Genomic DNA, 18021 nt, shown 5'->3' on the forward strand with positions numbered 1-18021 from the left:
AATATTTTTGTTTCAGCTATTGAATTTTTCTTTTTGTTTGTCCAAAGTCTTAATCTCGTGCTTTGTCTACAAAATGAACATACATATTTGCATATTTGATCAAAACGGTGGCTCAACAATAAAATTTTAATCCACAAATAATAGTTCTGTTTTTTTTAATGTTTACAAAAATGAGTCGCCTTCTATGCCTTGTAAATTTCAATAGTCCACATTCTCCCCTAATAGTACTCAAACTATTTTTCCTCTCTATTTCTGTCCCTATTATATTTTACTTACTAATTTTATACTATTATTGTTAGTAGATGCAGGAGGCAGTATTTGAGAAGATGGATCGAAATTGGGAATGAGATCCCCTGCTGTGCAAAATGCCACAGCAGGGGGTGTTGTGGTGAATCAAACCCTTCATTAATGGTGATCTTCACCATTAATTAATTTCATATACTTATAATCTTTTTTTTCATTTTACAAATGAAGGGTTTGATTCACCACAGCACCCCCTGCCGTGGCATTTTACACAGCAGGGGATCCCATTCATGCCACTATTTAGATGATGGTGAATAAAAGGTGGTGTCTGCTGTGTTCCTTTCAGCCGAATCAAATGTATTGAGGATTTGATCAATATTAGAAAATGCTGTCATAGTAAACATATGACTTATGTAATATCATGCTCTTATCCCTTGGTCTTGTTTGCTTTTGTGGTTTTGATAGAGTACATTTCTTTTGAGGAAGTGTGTGACCTCATAATATGTTTGTTGGTTTTTTTTTCACACTTGCATCTATAATATACTCCCTCCGTCCATGTTAATTGCACTGTTGCTTTTCAACTCGTCACAAACTCCTTATACTATTTATAATTTAAATTAGAATTAATGCATTTAATTAATATGTTAGATTAAGTTAAGAGGCCCTTTATTAAGTGATTCTCATTATACTTAAAATTCTAATTTAATTGCACTAAAAAATCAATCCCAAATTTACGGCCTAAAATGAAAAGTGCGAGTAACATGAGACGGAGAGAGTAGTAAGTAGTATGTATATAGTTGAGGGTGCAAATTGAAATTGTGAGTTGTACTATAGCCTAACTGGGCTCTTGCTATGATCTCCATAGATTTGGTTTTGGACTCTCTCTCCAATTTCATCCCTATTTCCAACTAGTATATTCCATTCATTTATTATTCTATTTCTATAACAATCTAAATATACCATCTCTTTCTCTCTAGTGTTTTGTGTATGTATATCTGGTTTGTGTGTACGGATACAGCTACCCTCATATAAATACAGTCTGCTCTGATGCACCAATCTTTTTAATTTTACCTCTTGTTATATTCCTATCATTTTTCTTCTATTATCATATTGTTTCCACAATTTTAGTCTCTGCTTCTGTCACTCCGAAAAAATGTTGTAATGTTTGGACAATTAATGTGGAACAAAGTTGACTTAATTAGTGATTTTGTTTCTAAATTTAACAAATTAAAATCTCATTACTAGTACTTTATAAAATGGTTGGGTCATATGTGCATGTGTTAGCTAGTTGTTATTGTCTGATCTCTATCTCAAATTCAAATGCACCGTGACATGTCTTTTAAACATTTATGTTTATTTACCCACAAAAGTAAATTAATTAGACTCAACATGCTTAGTAAAACTCTATGTTGCTCCAATGACAATTTTAAAAATGGAATTCGTGAGGTCGGATTACGGTGCATTGCTCATCGTTGATAATGAGTCACACACGTAACAAAAGCGAACTCCAACCTGAATGCTTAGGGTTGAGAATTGAGATGTTGCACTGTGTGACGACAACAATCCAATTACCGGGTTTAATGTAGTTTTCGACCCTCATATATGCCAACGATCCTACCATAATCTGTCATGCATGGAATGTTACACATGCTAGATCATCTAATGTCACATTTTCTCCTTTTGCAACTTCTTTCATCACTCGATCAGATTGAAAGCAACACTATGCTATGCACTCAAACACAACAATTAATGTGCATTATAAAAATAATATGGAAGAAATAACAACAGTACTAGCTAAGACATCTATCATAGGAAAACAAGGTGTTACATCATCTGATCAAAATATCCAGACACATATTTAATCTAACTCTACCAAAATTCTTTGAAATGAAACCACTAGTATTATTGTGGAAAATTATAGTGAAAGTGTGATGGAAAAAGTTGTTTTGATCAGCTGCTTTTGTGCTGGGGCATATGCTCATAATTTGGTTTTGTAGATAATGGAATATCTTTTTCTTTTTTCCTTTTCTTTTTGGGTGTTTGTATATTGGTGGATTCAGTCATTATTGTCATATAATCAAAAAGAGGCCCTTTTTCTTTAGTACTACGACTGTTGCCACTTCGCATTTTCCCTCCTAAAAAACTACTTATTTTTCATTCAACATCCAAACCAAATCATTTACGTTTGAATATATGTCTCCTTAAAACTCTTTTTCATGTACTTGTCCATGCAAAAAATCCTCCCACGCATCATAATTATTTTTTGAGATTTTATATTTTTACTAGTAACAACGTCCAAGTCTTATGAGTATCGAATTATTGGTGTAACGCATAGTATTTTGGGATATAAAAACAAGATTTATGAAGAGATGTATTATTAATTTTTTTACATTACGATGTTTTAGTAGCAATAAATACTACATAATACAAAAAATATTACTCCTACAAAGATTAAAGGTGTTAGAATTAATAGAGTATACGTTGTATACAATATACTCCCTCCGTCCTATTAGAAATGAAACATTTGCTTTTCGGCACGCGATTTTATGAGGTGTTGTTTTGTGAGTTAACGAGGGGTAATTAGAATGAGAGATATGAAATTAAAGAGTAGAGATTATGTTATTTCTATTTTAATAAATGTTTCATTTTTAATGGGATATATAGAGCGAGTATAAAACAGACATGCCTATTTTGTTTTTCATTTTAATTTAATAAAATTAATAACGGTGTTAAATTGTTAATAACCACATCCATAAGATTAGAAACTATATAGAAATAATATGTAATTCAATATATATGGCCAAAAGCATTGTGATTTTAGAGGGCCCTATGATCATCATTTCGGGAATATTTGAGACACCCACTTTTCCCTTTTGTCATGTTGACTAACATATATACGAACCACTCCCATTTAATTTCCTCAATAGTTTACGTAAAATAATTTTATATCTTGGTTTAACATTTAAAATTGATTGATACCGCGATCAGTTAGGTCGACCTAGTTGTATACTATAAACGACGTTTATTATCTTTGCAGTTAACACATATCTTCATTTTACAAAACGTACTACACATTTAGGGTTACAAATCGAAATAAACAAATATTAATGATATTTAGATGAAAAGAAAATTAGCTGGGAGTACACTACAGTACGAGTTTTTGTATTTTTTAATAATAAGAAGTTGACAAAAATAAAAATACCTCTTATAATTAAAATTAGGAAACGTTTCAAGCGTGTTCATGGAAATATATTGTGGATTAACCACTTTGTTGAATAAATTTACTCCCTCCGTCCCCGATTAAGAGTCACACTTTTCCATTTCGATCCGTCCTCAATTAAGAGTCACACTTCATTTTTACCATAAATAGTAAGTAGGTCCCACATTCCATTAACTCAATTCACTTGCATTTTATTATTAAACCAATATAAAAAAATGGATCTCACATTCCACTAACTTTTTCAACCAACTTTTCTTTACATTTTTTAAAATCCGTGCCCGATCAAAGTGTAACTTCTAATCGGGGACGGAGGGAGTATGATATTGGGTTGGTATCCTATAGGTGGCAAAAATAATTATTTTGAATTCATATGGAGTAACTTTTTCAAGTAAATTCATAAATGTTCCACATGTTCTTAGTTTTTATTTTAGCAAGGGTTGTTGCCTATGTTTTTCATTAATAACAATAAATTGTTGGGAAGAAAATAATTAATGTCAAGCAAATAATAACATTGTAAGGTTGGAATTTTTAGTGTGGAGTATATTTATAAAAATAATCAATGACTCAATGTGAATGGCACAATTTAATAAATGGGTATCTCAAAATAGTAATGTGAAATATTTAATGGACATGTATGGCATTTATTTATATTATTAAAAGAAAGTTATAGGAGTACATAGTAATTTGACAAACCAACCAAAATTGTTACTCTAAAACCCTAATTAGCCCTTCTACCAAAAGTCCAAAACACAGTAACTACATTTGTTACTTAAAAATAAACAATTTTTAATACTAGTGACTAAAATTTTGTTTTTATATTGCAATGAGCTCCTAGATTTGTAATTCTGACAATGTAAAAGCTTTTTACTAGATTTACTAAGGTAATTGCTATCTTAAATAGAAATTACCCAGAGTTTGGAAAATCTAGTTGAAGAGTCTGAAATATATCCATATTTAAACAACAGACATTCAATGAAGGAAGATAGTAACAACAGATCTTACCACCATTGATTTAAAGCTGTCTGCATGAAATGACTTGATGCCCACATCTATAGCCCCCCCATACCCATCAAATCTATCTATTTCTCTCTCTTACTATTGAAATAGTGTAATGAAAATAATTTTTATTTTTAAAATAGGAGTATTAATTAATTAAAAATAAATCTAAATTGGATCTTGCGTGATCTAAAGTGATCATGAAAGAAGAAATAATTTTCTCTTTTTCAAACTAGTAGTATAGACTTTTTTATAAACATGGTACTAGGAGTAGTATTTTACAGCTAGCAAATGTCTAGATTTTAGAAACAATATAAGATGTTTATTAACTCAATTTAATTTATTATGTCTGTTTAAATATGGCTGCACTGCAAGGAATTTTTTGGAACAGCTTTTTCTGTATAATTCTATTTCCAGACCCTAGCAATTCTATTTTCAGACCTTACCCATAGTTTTCAGATCTAGCTAATTCCCAATACTCTGCATTTATTTTATCCTACACCCCCATCCATAAGTTTTATAAATAAATTTATTTTTTCTTAAAAATGATTTCACAGATCTGATAAAAAGGAAAAATTACTTACGCATTATTAATGTAACAGAATTTTCGACTTTGGTACAGAATTTATCCAACTCAAAATGGTGGCATGCGAATAAAATCAGTATACATTTATATATACCGACACTCTACTTATAGAAAGCACTTGGTTTATACAGTACTATGAATTAAAATGTGGAGTACTATTAGTTGCCAAATTCCAAAAGTTTTTATCACTATACTATGTATAAGTCCATAACCAAACAAACACATTCTAATTACAAATTTAAAAAATCAAATACTACCATTTGTTGAAATAGATAAAGTGGTACTCCTTAATTACCGCTTCCATCTCAAATTACTTTAGCCATTTATTTTAGGTACATATTTAACGGGAATTTTGCTTAGAGAAAACTGTCAAATAAATCATGAAATATAATCCATTTTTAATTTGTCCCATCTTTGTCAAAGTCTAAAAAATAAATCACAAAGGTTGAAATTTTATCAATCATCTCATCACTTCATTTTAGCAAATTACATACTGATATGACAACGTAACCGTTTTAAAATACGTGAACATAGAACCTCTTTTCAAACTTAATTAAATAATGTCGTTTTGTCTAATATCGTTTTGTTAGTGTGTTTCAAACGGTCAATCCCATCAACGCATATGTAATTCGCCAGGAAATGGAATGATGTGATGATTGAGAAAAAATTCATCTTTTATGATTTACTAGTCTCCCTATTTAACTATATATCCCTTGGGTAATTACTTATCACTTATGTAGGGTTTTAAGATAGGGTTTAAGAGTTCACCAAGTCATAAAAACAGAATTAAAACTAAAGCAAATGTGACATTCTTGGTAGATATACACCCTCTCTCTTAATCTCTCTATATATACACAGATCCCCATGGAATGCCACCCATTTCCCAGCATACACTTTTCTTCGCTCAACTTCATTCCTTTTGTTTTCTTTCAAACCAACGATTTACATTCACCCACGAGATTTGTTGTTGGTGATTATATAGCAAGAGAAGATTGAAGCAATATCATAAAATGATTACTCCATTTTCTCCCCAATGATTGTGAACCAAAACCCAACAAAAGAAATGAAAGACATGAACGACGACGGCGACATCAACACCTGGCTCGGCTTCTCCCTCTCTCCCCACATGAAAATCGAACACCACTTCTCCTCCCACGCCCCTCCCACCACCACCTCCTACCTCACCATCGACGACGCCGTGATGCCCCTCAAATCCGACGGCTCCCTCTGCCTCATGGAAGCCGTCGCCCCGCAGCCCAAACTCGAGGACTTCCTCGGCGCCGCCTCCAACCCAGCCATGGACTTTTACACCCACCAAAACCACTACTTCTCCACCAACTACACCTTCTACCACCACCATCAAATCCCAGAAGAGGAAACCTTCAAAGCATGGGAGGAGAATGCCATGAGGTCGAATGAAATCCAATCGCTGAGCTTGTCGATGAGCCCGGGCTCGCAGTCCAGCTGCATCACCGCGTCACGGCCGGCTGCGGCCATGGGAAGCAAGAAGAGAGGGCCGGAGAAGCAGAAGCACACTGTTCACCGCAAGTCCATCGACACATTTGGCCAGAGAACTTCTCAGTATAGAGGCGTCACAAGGTTTCTTTTTTTTTTTTTTTTTTTTTTTTTTTTTTTTTTTTTGCAAGCAAACATCATCATTGCTTCCGTGGATTTTTCTTTCTCACTGTTGTGTTCAAGATTTGGTGTGAGTTTTGTCAGGACTCATCATTTTCTTGTTTTGTCCGTTCCATTTTCTTTTTTTTTTGACATATTTGTGTTAAAAAAATGATCTTTTTATATGGGTTTTAACTGATTAATCAATATGTGTTCCCCCACAGACATCGTTGGACGGGTAGGTATGAAGCTCACTTGTGGGATAACAGTTGCAAGAAGGAGGGGCAGACCAGAAAAGGAAGACAAGGTTAGTCCAAAAATAAACACCATTTAATTTTTAACTACTAATCATTTTTATTTTATTTTTTAACCGTGGAGTTCATTTTCATGCTCATTATCTGACGTTTGTGTTATGAATCTCTCTTGTATGTTTGGATTTGGTTTTTGCTGCTCAGTCTATCTTGGTAAGAACTTAACTCACTCACTACATAAGCAAGATCAAGAATTAGTTACCATTGTTAAAAAGATTAAAAAAAAATGCAGGTGGTTATGATATGGAAGACAAAGCTGCCAGAGCTTATGATCTTGCTGCTCTTAAATACTGGGGCCCTTCTACCCACATCAATTTTGGGGTAAACTACATTTTCCCATTTTTATAAACCACATTTTATCTATTTCTAGAGGTAAAGTTTTGATTTTTATGTATGTATCTGTCATCTGCAGCTCGAGAATTACCATCAAGAACTCGAGGATATGAAGAACATGAGCCGACAAGAATATGTCGCCCACTTGAGAAGGTGAATAGTGTTTCTTATCATAATCATACATATTGAAAAACATTATTTTGTCTGAAATCTCACAGCAACCTTTCCATTTTCAGGAAAAGCAGTGGTTTTTCTAGGGGAGCTTCGATATACAGAGGTGTAACAAGGTAGATTTGAGTGATGATGAACTTATTTTATAGCTTTGAGTTGCAAAAATGCTTAAATTAGGGTTTGTTTGTTGTTTTCAGGCATCACCAGCATGGTAGATGGCAGGCGAGGATCGGTCGTGTTGCTGGAAACAAGGATCTCTACCTTGGAACATTCAGTAAGAGTTTGTGTTTGATCATCTCAATCAATTTTGAAATAATGGGATTTTTACAAATTTGTTTGTGTGAAAATTTGTTGCATGTGTCTTTCTTTGCTGCTCTTCCTTTTGAGTAGTGAGTTGTGATTGCTTTTGGTAAGGCTGAATTCACACAGCAACTTTGACTGTATTTTTAGTGGGACTCCACTTTTGTCAAGGCTGTTTTTGGATTAATAGACAAAATGATAAAGAGAGAAAAATGGAAAAAGGTCTTTTGAAATGTGACACATTCTTGATTACTTGTTTTTTTGTAGTAGTAAAATTTGAATTGTTGGTGTGGTGCTATTTGCAGGCACGCAGGAGGAGGCAGCCGAGGCTTACGACATCGCGGCGATCAAGTTCCGGGGTGTGAACGCGGTCACCAACTTCGACATTTCCCGGTACGACGTGGAGAAGATCATGGCCAGCAACACTCTGCCCACCGGGGAGGTGGCCCGGAGGACCAAGGAGGGGAGGTCTTCCGCTGAGGTTGCGTCCGTTGAGGAGCCGCCCCTTGCTGTTGCTGCTCGGGTCGAGCATGTTTCCAACGCGTGTGAATGGAAGATGGTGCCCTACAACGATGCCCCGGGGCAGGGGCAGGGGCATCAAGGGAGCGTTGGCGTTGGCTCGCTTGAGGTGAAGACGTTGAATCTCGGGAGCTATCAAAGCCCTACGTTCTCCACTGGCCTGCACGATTTAATTGGTCTCGACACGAGCCAGAGGGCAGTGCATGAGTCGACCACCACCACCATGGCGCCCCACTTCTCGAACGCATCGTCCTTAGTCACTAGCTTGAGTAGCTCAAGGGAGGCTAGCCCCGATAGGTACGGGGACGGCCCTAGTAGGTTCGTGGGCCCCCCTAGCAACATGGGAGGGTGGATCCCGACTGCTCAGCTCAGGCCGGTGCTGCTCACCACGGCCCAGTTGCCAGCCTTTGCCTCATGGAACGACGCCTGAAGGCTCCTTCGGGTGTCGTTACATGGATTTTCTTGAAGTGGGAAAAAAACAATACCCCCTAAGAAAATGGAGAAAAAAAAATGGATATGTTGGCTATAAGCTTTTTTTGTGTAATGGTGGTAGACATTGGAAATCATGAAAGGGGGACAAGGGTGGGATCCATTTATATCTATTTGCAACTAAGTGTTAGGAGCTTTTTCCAAACTCAAAAATGCTTTTTCTACCTATTGGGATAAAGATTTTGCAAAATGGAGGGAATCTTGATTTGGCTCTCTCATGATTAAATCTTCCTTTGTATTGAAGGTGCTTTATTTATATATATAGCATGTTTCACATTAATTCCATAATAAGTTGTAGTACAAGAAAAGAGAGTAAATGAAGCCAATAATGTAAAAGGGTTTTTTTCTCTTTGACCAAAGCTACCAATGGTTTTCTAAATGCATTGCATGATCATAGCCATGCACCTTTTTCTTTGAGCTTTCCCCAAAGTGAACAGACATTCCCTCCTCCTTTAATTCAAAGAAAAGGAGATTCTTTTCTAGAAGTGATTTTAATTTGCATGCTTTTGGATTTAAGATGCACTAAATGTCATTTGTGGCCTGATATGGGCTTATTTTACCTCTTCTTACATCCATATAGTGCATTTCAACACACATATAAACATGTGTGTATGTGTTTCATGTTTCTTCATTGAGGTGTAGTTTAAAAGGGGTTTGAGGTTTTCAAGATTGCTGCAATAATTGCAATATGTGTGTGTGAGCATTGAGTTTCCATGATTGGTGGGGTGATGTGAACATGTCATTTTCATTTAAAATAGCACAGCAATGCTAAAGACCATGCTATTAGCTAGTCATATTTGATTTGCTTAACTTGCTAGTATGATAAGTTAAGATAATGTGTATTTTTTTTCAAAATTAGGAAACAAACAGACCCTAATACGTACTTATCAAGCCTATAGAATGTGGGAAAAAATCTCAAACTTTCACTATTTTTTCCAAAAGTGTAATTGGATTAGAATTTTGGCAACATTTTTTCTTGTTACTCTAGAGTTGTACATGTAAATCCATTCTAAAATCAAACACACGTCTACATTGGGCTTGTAAATATCAATGAATAAGATCATTGTCAGAGTCACAATGGAGAAAAGGTGTGACCTCGTCGCTGGCTATGGAGGTTGCATTGTGAGGTTGACATTGGCTCCTATGGTCAAATTTAATGGAATTATTCGGGCTTCATGTGCCGATGGTAGGCCATTTGAACCCCGACTTTATTTAGATCTTCTCATCTTCTAAACATGTAAAGAATGCTAAAAGTTATGATTTTTAACATACTCTGAATATACTTTTTTTCATTACATGCCAAAATATATGCTATAAGTCAATAATTTCCAAAACACACCGAAACATTTACCAAAGTTAAGATTAGACATATTATCGAGCATTGTGAGTGTGAATTTGAGTTTATAATTGAACCGTACCAATAGCCTTTTTTGGCATTTTTTCATTTAGTCTTAACGTCTATTATTAAGTACTATGTGACTTCGACGGGGTCTTAGGTCATCCACATTCCAGGCCACAAATCACATCTCAAATCGTACAACCATATGCATACCTCAAATCAAACTTCAAATCACACCACAACTTAATTTTATAAAAGCACAGTTACAAGTTCATAGATTCCGATAGGTGCAATATCTCAGTTCAAAAACTCCATTAAGTTCGCCGACACCAGGGCACGTATTGTCTTGTGAATGATGCCAGAAAAACAGGGAAAATTCTGTGTTTCTATAGGAGGATAGTGGAGGGAATAATGCCGGAAAAGCAGGGGAAATTTTGTGCACATTTAGCCATTTAGGTTTTGGCGTTGTGCAATTTTTTGTCACAACTTACAAGTCTTCGATTAACAGCAAAAAATAAATAAATAAAAATTGAGATCACCAACCTTTTGATAGTGAAGTGCAACACCCATTTTCATATGCATCACAGTAATTTTGGATAAATAGTTGATTGACGTATTCCAAAATTGACATAGACCCATTACAAAAAATAAGTGATCACCATTTAATTTCTTGATATTCTACTGATCTTATAATCATTATGTTAATTGTATGAATCTCTTTTCTTTATTCAATTTGTAAGAATTTTTTTACTATTTGTGGGCAATTGATTTGTCGTACGTAATACATTTGATTATTTTCGGAACTTTAGTAATTTTTCTGGAATTATCAATACTGTATTTCTAATGAACTAAAATTGGGAAACTTAGTTTTTCCAGTACTAACAACAAGAGTAAAGGTCGATTTTGGTCATAAACATATGATCAAAACACGAATTTGGTCCAAAACATTCACTTTTTGAAAAACATGGTACATAACAAATGAAATCTTTGTCGGAATGGACATTTTTTCCGGTTCCGTCAAAAAACTAACGGTCATGCCATTGTGCAATTAGCATTGACCGTTAGTTTTTTGACCGAACCATCAAAAGAATGACTACTTCGTCCACATTTTCAATTGTTATGGCCCCGTTTTACAAAAAAATATTAATGTTTTGGACCAAATTCGTATTTTGATCATATCTTTAGAATTAAAATTGACGTTTACTCTTCAATAATAAAACAAATCTGAATCTGTATATATTATTTGAAATGTGTATAATTGCAAAATGTAAAAGCAGCAATTGGTTGGAGAATATTACAAACAAAAAATATATAAATAACAAACATATACTACTACTAAAATAAATTGCCAAAAAAAATGAAATGTGATTGTTTGCCAAAATAATAGAAGAAAGCTATCGCTAGAAGAAAGGGTAAAAATAAATTGCCAAAATAAAGTAATAAAAAAAGTAACGCTAGAAGGAGGGGTTGAACCTCCGACCTTGTGGTTAACAGCCACACGCTCTAACCAACTGAGCTATTCCAGCTATCTGTTTTGTTTCTGAGATAGAGACAATCTAAAACTAAATGATTCTTTATTTTATTTATCTAAAAGTAGATTTGCATTCTCTTTTCTTCTTGTCATATAAATTTCATTTTATTGATAAAATAATACACTAATTTTGTTGTGGATTAAGATATTTGTATCTGAGATAGATTAATTCGAAGATCATTGTTGATGAGGTTACTAATGTTAAATAGAATCTTAGAAATATTTTATTTTGTATTAAAGGAGCATTTTTTAGCTCATCCCATTTTCCTTCGTATGAGACCGGACATGCCAGCGAATCGAATAGCGTAGGAAGTAAACAAGTCTTAATACTAGTATAACTTATCCTATTATTAAATAACTTGTGAATAAAATACATGTAAATTCTATGACAATATATTTATACAAAAACAATTCAACTTTAGTTATACTACAAATTAATTCACTGTTTAATTATAGTGAAATAATTTAATTTTAATGAAAACACATACTCCTACTATTATATAATATTAACAATTTGTCAAAATAATTCGGAGTTAAGTAGTATTTACTAAATTTTAAATTTTATAACTAATTTTATTATAATATATATTTAACCTTGGTGTATATCACAACCTACTCACTAATCTGGAAATGTAATGCCACATATTCACAACTTATTTTGAAATTATAGAGAAAATTGATAAATTAAATCTTGATATGTGAAGATTTAAAAAGTAAAATATATATATATATATATATATATATATATATATATTACGATAGTAGTTGTATAACTTCATCATTACCTTATTGATTATATGTTATGGAGTATTGTAATAACTAAAATTAAAAAAACTATTATTTATATAATGTGGAGTAATAAAAATAAAAACGAAGTGGTAAAAAAGTTAAGTAACAAATTACTCTAAAAAAGAATGGAATAAATGAAAGAAACTATAATTAAAAACTAAGGGTAATATTGTCAACTGATTAAGCATTAAATGAGTCAATTAAATTATTAATATCCAAAAGTATCTATATTTACTGAAATGCCATTTATGGCCAGCCACATTATGGTCACATAGCTTTACCCTTTTGCAAAGTATATTTGGGGAATTGGGAGATTTTTTATTATTTAAAAGTGCCCTGATTTCTGTGCCGATTTGTCGCATTATAATCATTTCTAACTACTGGTTTTTGCTGAAAATATCATAAATGAAGATTGGTGGTTGAGATTGTGAATGAGTACTATTTACTCGGTGGTTTTTGCTAAAAATATCATAAATCTCATAAATGAATGAGATTGTGAATGAGTACTATTTACTCGGTGGTTTTTGCTGAAAATATCATAAATCTCATAAATGAACGAGATTGTGAGACGAGTTTTTAAGAAATATAATATAAAGTGAATTCAAACTGTCACTGAAATGTGAATTTTATTTTATTCTCTTGTACGGTCTCCATTCTAATTAAGTTGAGTTATTTTCTCATTAGAATGTTCCAACTAAATTCAGTTACTCCCTCCGTCCCCGAAAATTTATCACATATTTCCTTTATTTTCCTTAAAAATTTGTCACTTTTTACTTTTAACATTTTTGGTAGTGGACCTTATATTACACTAACGCATTTCCACTCACATTTTATTTTAAAGTTAATATATAAAAGTAGGATCCACATGCCATCAACTTTTTCAACCCATTTTCTATTATATTTCTTAAAATACGTGCCGGATCAAATGGTACAAAATTTGAAGGGATAGAGGGGTATTATTTTTTTAGAAAAAATAAAATATTCCATCACTTTTATTTTATTTTATTACGTACTTATTTTTTTCATATAATTTTTAATCTTGCCTGAACATTTAAATAACAATTTTTCAATCTTCATACCTAAATATTTTGACTTAAATTAATTGGAGTAATTGGAGTGGAGGGAGTATTTGTTACGCACTCCAATTCAAATGGCTAAATAGTGTACTCTGTATATATTTTATTTGTACATGCATTTTATAAGTCATAACATCGAATTTCAGTGTGTTCTGTTCACCTGTTTGGTTTTGTTGTATGTCTGCCAAAATTTGCACAGCAGATTCAATTGTTTGACTTGATACTCGATTCTTTTACAGTCTTGGACTTTTTTTTCTACTAATAAATAAAACAAAATCATACTTCTCTTCAATAAATAATGACGAGTTGTTATAGTACATAATTTAAATCCTGTTTTGATCATTTGTTTAAAATAATATTACGGGCATAATAAGGACGAATGCACGTGAGTTCTAATTGCAATGCAAAAGTTTAAAGTCATTTTAAAATCATACTCTCTATGATCAATACGCTCTAACTTTTTTTGCGACAAGAAACTATTTTAACAAATAGAATATTAGGGACTTTATTGTAGTATTTGAATATGGCGATTGTGTTAGGGACTTAATTAATAAAACTCGCATTCATTTTATCCTATTTAATATTTGTGTTATCACTAAAAACAAAGTTATTATGCCAAACCTTTCCATAACACATTTAAAAAAAACCTACATCTCTGATGCATTAGAGCATCCACAGTGCCGGCTAGCCGATTCGCGGCGCTGGCCGATCGGCTAGCCGAACCATTGCAATCGGCCAGCGACGAATCGGCTAGAAAATCGGCGTGGGCTAGCCGATTCAGGGGCGCTGGCCGATGCGCTGGCCGCCATTGTGGCGTGCCGATCGGCCAACGCCTATTTTCGTTTTTTTTTGAAAACCTATATATACGCGATTTTAGTTTCATTTTCATTTGCACCACTTGTTTTAACGAGTATTCTCTCTCTCTAACTTTCGGTACAAGAGCATCATAGAGCGATGGACAACAACAACGAGTCCGGGCCCGGCGACGAGCGACTCTCATACTCCCACGGTACCCGTGGGATCTGGATGGGGCCAGATGGGCCCGGGTGTAACGTCCCTTGGGGACAGTTGATGGGGATGATGGCCGGTGCGCCGGGGGGGATGGGGGATGCCGGGCAAAGGGAGCCGAGGGGAGCGGCGGACGGTTAGCGCCGGGGTAGGGAGGTATGCCCCGATGCTTTGCGGCAGATGATGGGGATGATGTGGCGGGGAGGGATGCGGCACGGTATGCATCCCGGGATGCGGGGAATCACCGGGAGGGGACGCGGTCTATCGTCCCTCTCGGATTTTTTGACGGCTTCGTCTCATACGTCGACCCAGGTGGAGACGCAGTTCACTCGCGATGACCTTTTGTCATTGCATGACATGGGGATCGATTTCGGGGATCCGGACAATCCCGTTCCAGCGGGGCGGGCCGCGGCGAAGAAGAAGAAGACGAAGGGGAAGGCCAAGGCGGCCGGCGAGTCGTCGCAGCCCGCTGTTGACGACACCCCCGCCCGGAGGAAGTGGACGGAGGATGAGTATGTCGGGGTGGCCAGGGGGTGGTTGGAGGTGTGCGACGATCCGCTGGTTGTTCGCAACCAGCGGGTCGTCAACATGTGGCGAAGATCGTAGCGCCTTTAGGAGGCGGCTTTGTCCGCACGGAAAGGACTTCAGTGGGGAGGAGGTCCGGAAGGGGTGGGGAGCGCATTAGGGCCGCGGTCGGCCGTTTTTCGGCGTTGTATGCCAACGCCCTCCGTCAGCTCACTAGTGGGCAGAATGAGGACGACGCCCGGAGGATAGCCGAGAGTCAGTTCCCCTTGGCGGGGAAGTACAAAGAGTTCCACTTCTGGGAGTGCTATGAGTTGCTTCGAAGGACTCCGAGAAGTTCTAGGCGGGGTGCGACGCCGGTGGCCCGAAGCGTGCGCAGGCCGAACTATTCCGGCGACTACAATGGCAGCAGCGGCGCGATCCCGCGACCTCCCCGGATGCTGAGGAGTTTCCCTCCCCTCCATCCGTTGCTCGCCGCCCCTCGCCCGGTTGGCCAAAAGCTGGCGCAACGGGCAGCGAGGGGAGGATCCCCCCTATCGCCCCATGAGGTCATCTCAGCCCCCCCCACCTCCACGTGCGTACACTTTATTATCGCGTGCAAAGACGGAGGAACGTATGTTCGCGGTCTTCCAAGAGTGGAAGACCGCAACCGACCCCACGGAGAAGGGGTTCCTCTACTCGATGCTCGAGAACATGCCGGTGGATTTGGATGCTCTCGAAGGCACCGGTGGGGTTCGTGGACGCGGGCCAGCCATAGGCCAGCCACTCTCTCTCCCCTCGCCACGTCAGCAAGCACTAAAAATCCACCTGCCACATCAGATTTAGGCCATAGCCATAGGCCAGCCGCAATAAAAATAATTCAAAAACAACTACATTTTACGAATAAAATTTACGATTAAATTACGGAATAAAACATACGGGAAATTCATTCATTTCATTTTAAAAAAGGTACATAGATTAAAAAAAAAATGCATGACTTTTTAAAAAAAAAAAAGAGCTTCCACACACGAGCCCCGCCACTTTCTACTCCTCGTCGTCGCCGTCGCCGTCCTCGCAGCCGCCACATGGGGTATCTGAGCCCGCGTCTGAACCCCCCACCAGTGCCTTCGAGGCATCGAAATCCACCTGCATGTTCTCGAGCATCGAGTAGAGGAACCTCTTCTTCGTGGGGTTGGTTGCGGTTTTCCACTCTTGGAAGACCGCGAACATACGTTCCTCCGTTTTTGCACGCGATAATAAAGTGTACGCGCGTGGAGGTGGGGGGGCTGAGATGACCTCATGGGGCGATAGGGGGATCCTCCCCTCGCTGCCCGTTGCGCCCGCTTTTGGCCAACCGGGCGAGGGCGACGAGCAACGGATGGAGGGGAGGGAAACTCCTCAGCATCCGGGAGGAGGTCGCGGGATCCGCCTGCTGCTGCCGTAGTCGCCGGAATAGTTCAGCCTCTCCGCTTCTTCGGCCACCCAAAGATCGCACTCTCGCCCCGAGAACTTCTCGGAGTCCTTCAAGCAACTCATAGCACTCCCGAAGTGGAACTCCTTGTACTTCCCCGCCAAGGGGAACTGACTCTCGGCTATCCTCCGGCGTCGTCCTCATTCCGCCCACTAGTGAGCCGACGGAGGGCGTTGGCGTATAACGCCGAAAAACGGCCGACCGCGGCCCTAATGCGCTCCCACCCCTTCCGGACCTCCTCCCCACCGAAGTCCTTCCCGTGCGGCTATCCTCCGGGCGTCGTCCTCATTCTTCTTCTTCTTCTTCGCCGCGGCCCGCCCCGCTGGAACGGGAGTGTCCAGATCCCCGAGATCGATCCCCATGTCATGCAATGACAAAAGTTCATCGCCAGTGAACTGCGTCTCCACCTGGGTGGACGTGTGAGACGAAGCCGTCAAAAGATCCAGAGAGGGACGATAGACCGCGTCCCCTCCCGGTGACCCCTCGCATCCCGGGATGCATACCGTGCCGCATCATCCCCATCATCTGGCCGCAAAGATTCGCCGCGCATCCGGGGCATACCTCCCCCACCCCGGCGCGCCGACGCCCGCCGCTCCTTCCGTTCCCCGCTTCGCCCCGCCTCGGCATCCCCCACGGCATACCCCCCTGCATTCCCCCCGGCGCACCGGCCATCATCCCCATCAACTCAACTGCCCCCATGGGACGTTAAACCCCGGGGCCCATCCGGCCCCATCCGCATCCCACGGGTACCGTGAGTATGAGAGCCGCTCGTCGCCGGTGTGGACTCGTTGTTGTTGTCCATCGCTCTATGATGCTCTTGTATTGAAAGTTAGAGAGAGAGAATACTCGTTAAAACAAGTGGTGCAAATGAAAATGAAACTAAAATCGCGTATATATAGGTTTTCAAAAAAAAAAAAAAAAACGAAAATAGGCGCTGGCCGATGCGCATCGGCCAGCGCCCCTGAATCGGCTAGCCGGCACTGTGGATGCTCTTATAGTAAGAAAGCAAAAATCTCCTTTTTTTTATAGCTTTTTTCCTTCTCGTAAGAGTAGAGGTTGGGGTTTGATTCCTATACTTTCACTTTTGAACTTTTCGGAGGTCACACCACTTGAATAACCATGAAAATAAAATAAAAAAAAATCTTGAGGAGACTTAATCAATAAAAAAGTATGGTAAAATTTATATTGATATATAGGAATTAGAAACATATTTAAAACGGAGTTTTGTGCGGAATTGTGTGTCTCGTGAAATGTGTCAATATTAGGTTACAAGCGATGTAATCAATTGCTAACTAATTACCAATCGCAAATTGAGACCAATTTTCAACCATTAGATTAGAAGATCTTGTGGTTAATATAATGCCAAGTGTAATATATTTTACATTTAAATAATTATTAATTAAATTAAAAGGGTATTAATGTCAAATTCTATACGTAGTAATTATAACTAACTACTTTCTCTCTCCTCAAAATCATCTCAAATCTTTAAATTTACGTGTAACTCTCTCAATTTAAATTATTTTT

At 37.7% G+C, this 18021-nt stretch overlaps 1 protein-coding gene and 1 non-coding gene across 2 annotated transcripts; one reads left to right on the plus strand and one right to left on the minus strand.

The window, feature by feature from the left end:
• Nucleotides 1-5918: 5918 nt before the first annotated feature.
• LOC125218531 (AP2-like ethylene-responsive transcription factor CRL5) lies at nucleotides 5919-9067 on the plus strand. The gene is made up of 8 exons (XM_048120214.1): nucleotides 5919-6644; nucleotides 6884-6966; nucleotides 7115-7123; nucleotides 7203-7291; nucleotides 7383-7456; nucleotides 7540-7590; nucleotides 7672-7748; nucleotides 8080-9067. The coding sequence occupies exons 1-8, from the start codon at nucleotides 6079-6081 to the stop codon at nucleotides 8721-8723; spliced, it is 1593 nt and encodes a 530-aa protein (XP_047976171.1). The 5' UTR covers nucleotides 5919-6078; the 3' UTR covers nucleotides 8724-9067.
• Nucleotides 9068-11573: 2506 nt separating this feature from the next.
• Nucleotides 11574-11647, minus strand: TRNAN-GUU. Its single transcript has one exon. It is a non-coding gene; the product is annotated as a tRNA-Asn (tRNA).
• Between the last annotated feature and the right edge of the window lie 6374 nt (nucleotides 11648-18021).

This window comes from Salvia hispanica, chromosome 4 (assembly GCF_023119035.1).
Source record: "Salvia hispanica cultivar TCC Black 2014 chromosome 4, UniMelb_Shisp_WGS_1.0, whole genome shotgun sequence".
NCBI lineage: Eukaryota > Viridiplantae > Streptophyta > Magnoliopsida > Lamiales > Lamiaceae > Salvia > Salvia hispanica.

Bases quoted from the DNA above. Each gene is read 5' to 3' on its own strand.
- LOC125218531 (XM_048120214.1), top strand. From the start codon at position 6,079: ATGATTGTGAACCAAAACCCAACAAAAGAAATGAAAGACATGAACGAC. The intron at 7,457-7,539 runs GTGAATAGTGTT...TTCCATTTTCAG, and splicing joins TATGTCGCCCACTTGAGAAG to GAAAAGCAGTGGTTTTTCTA. The intron at 7,749-8,079 runs GTAAGAGTTTGT...TGCTATTTGCAG, and splicing joins TCTCTACCTTGGAACATTCA to GCACGCAGGAGGAGGCAGCC.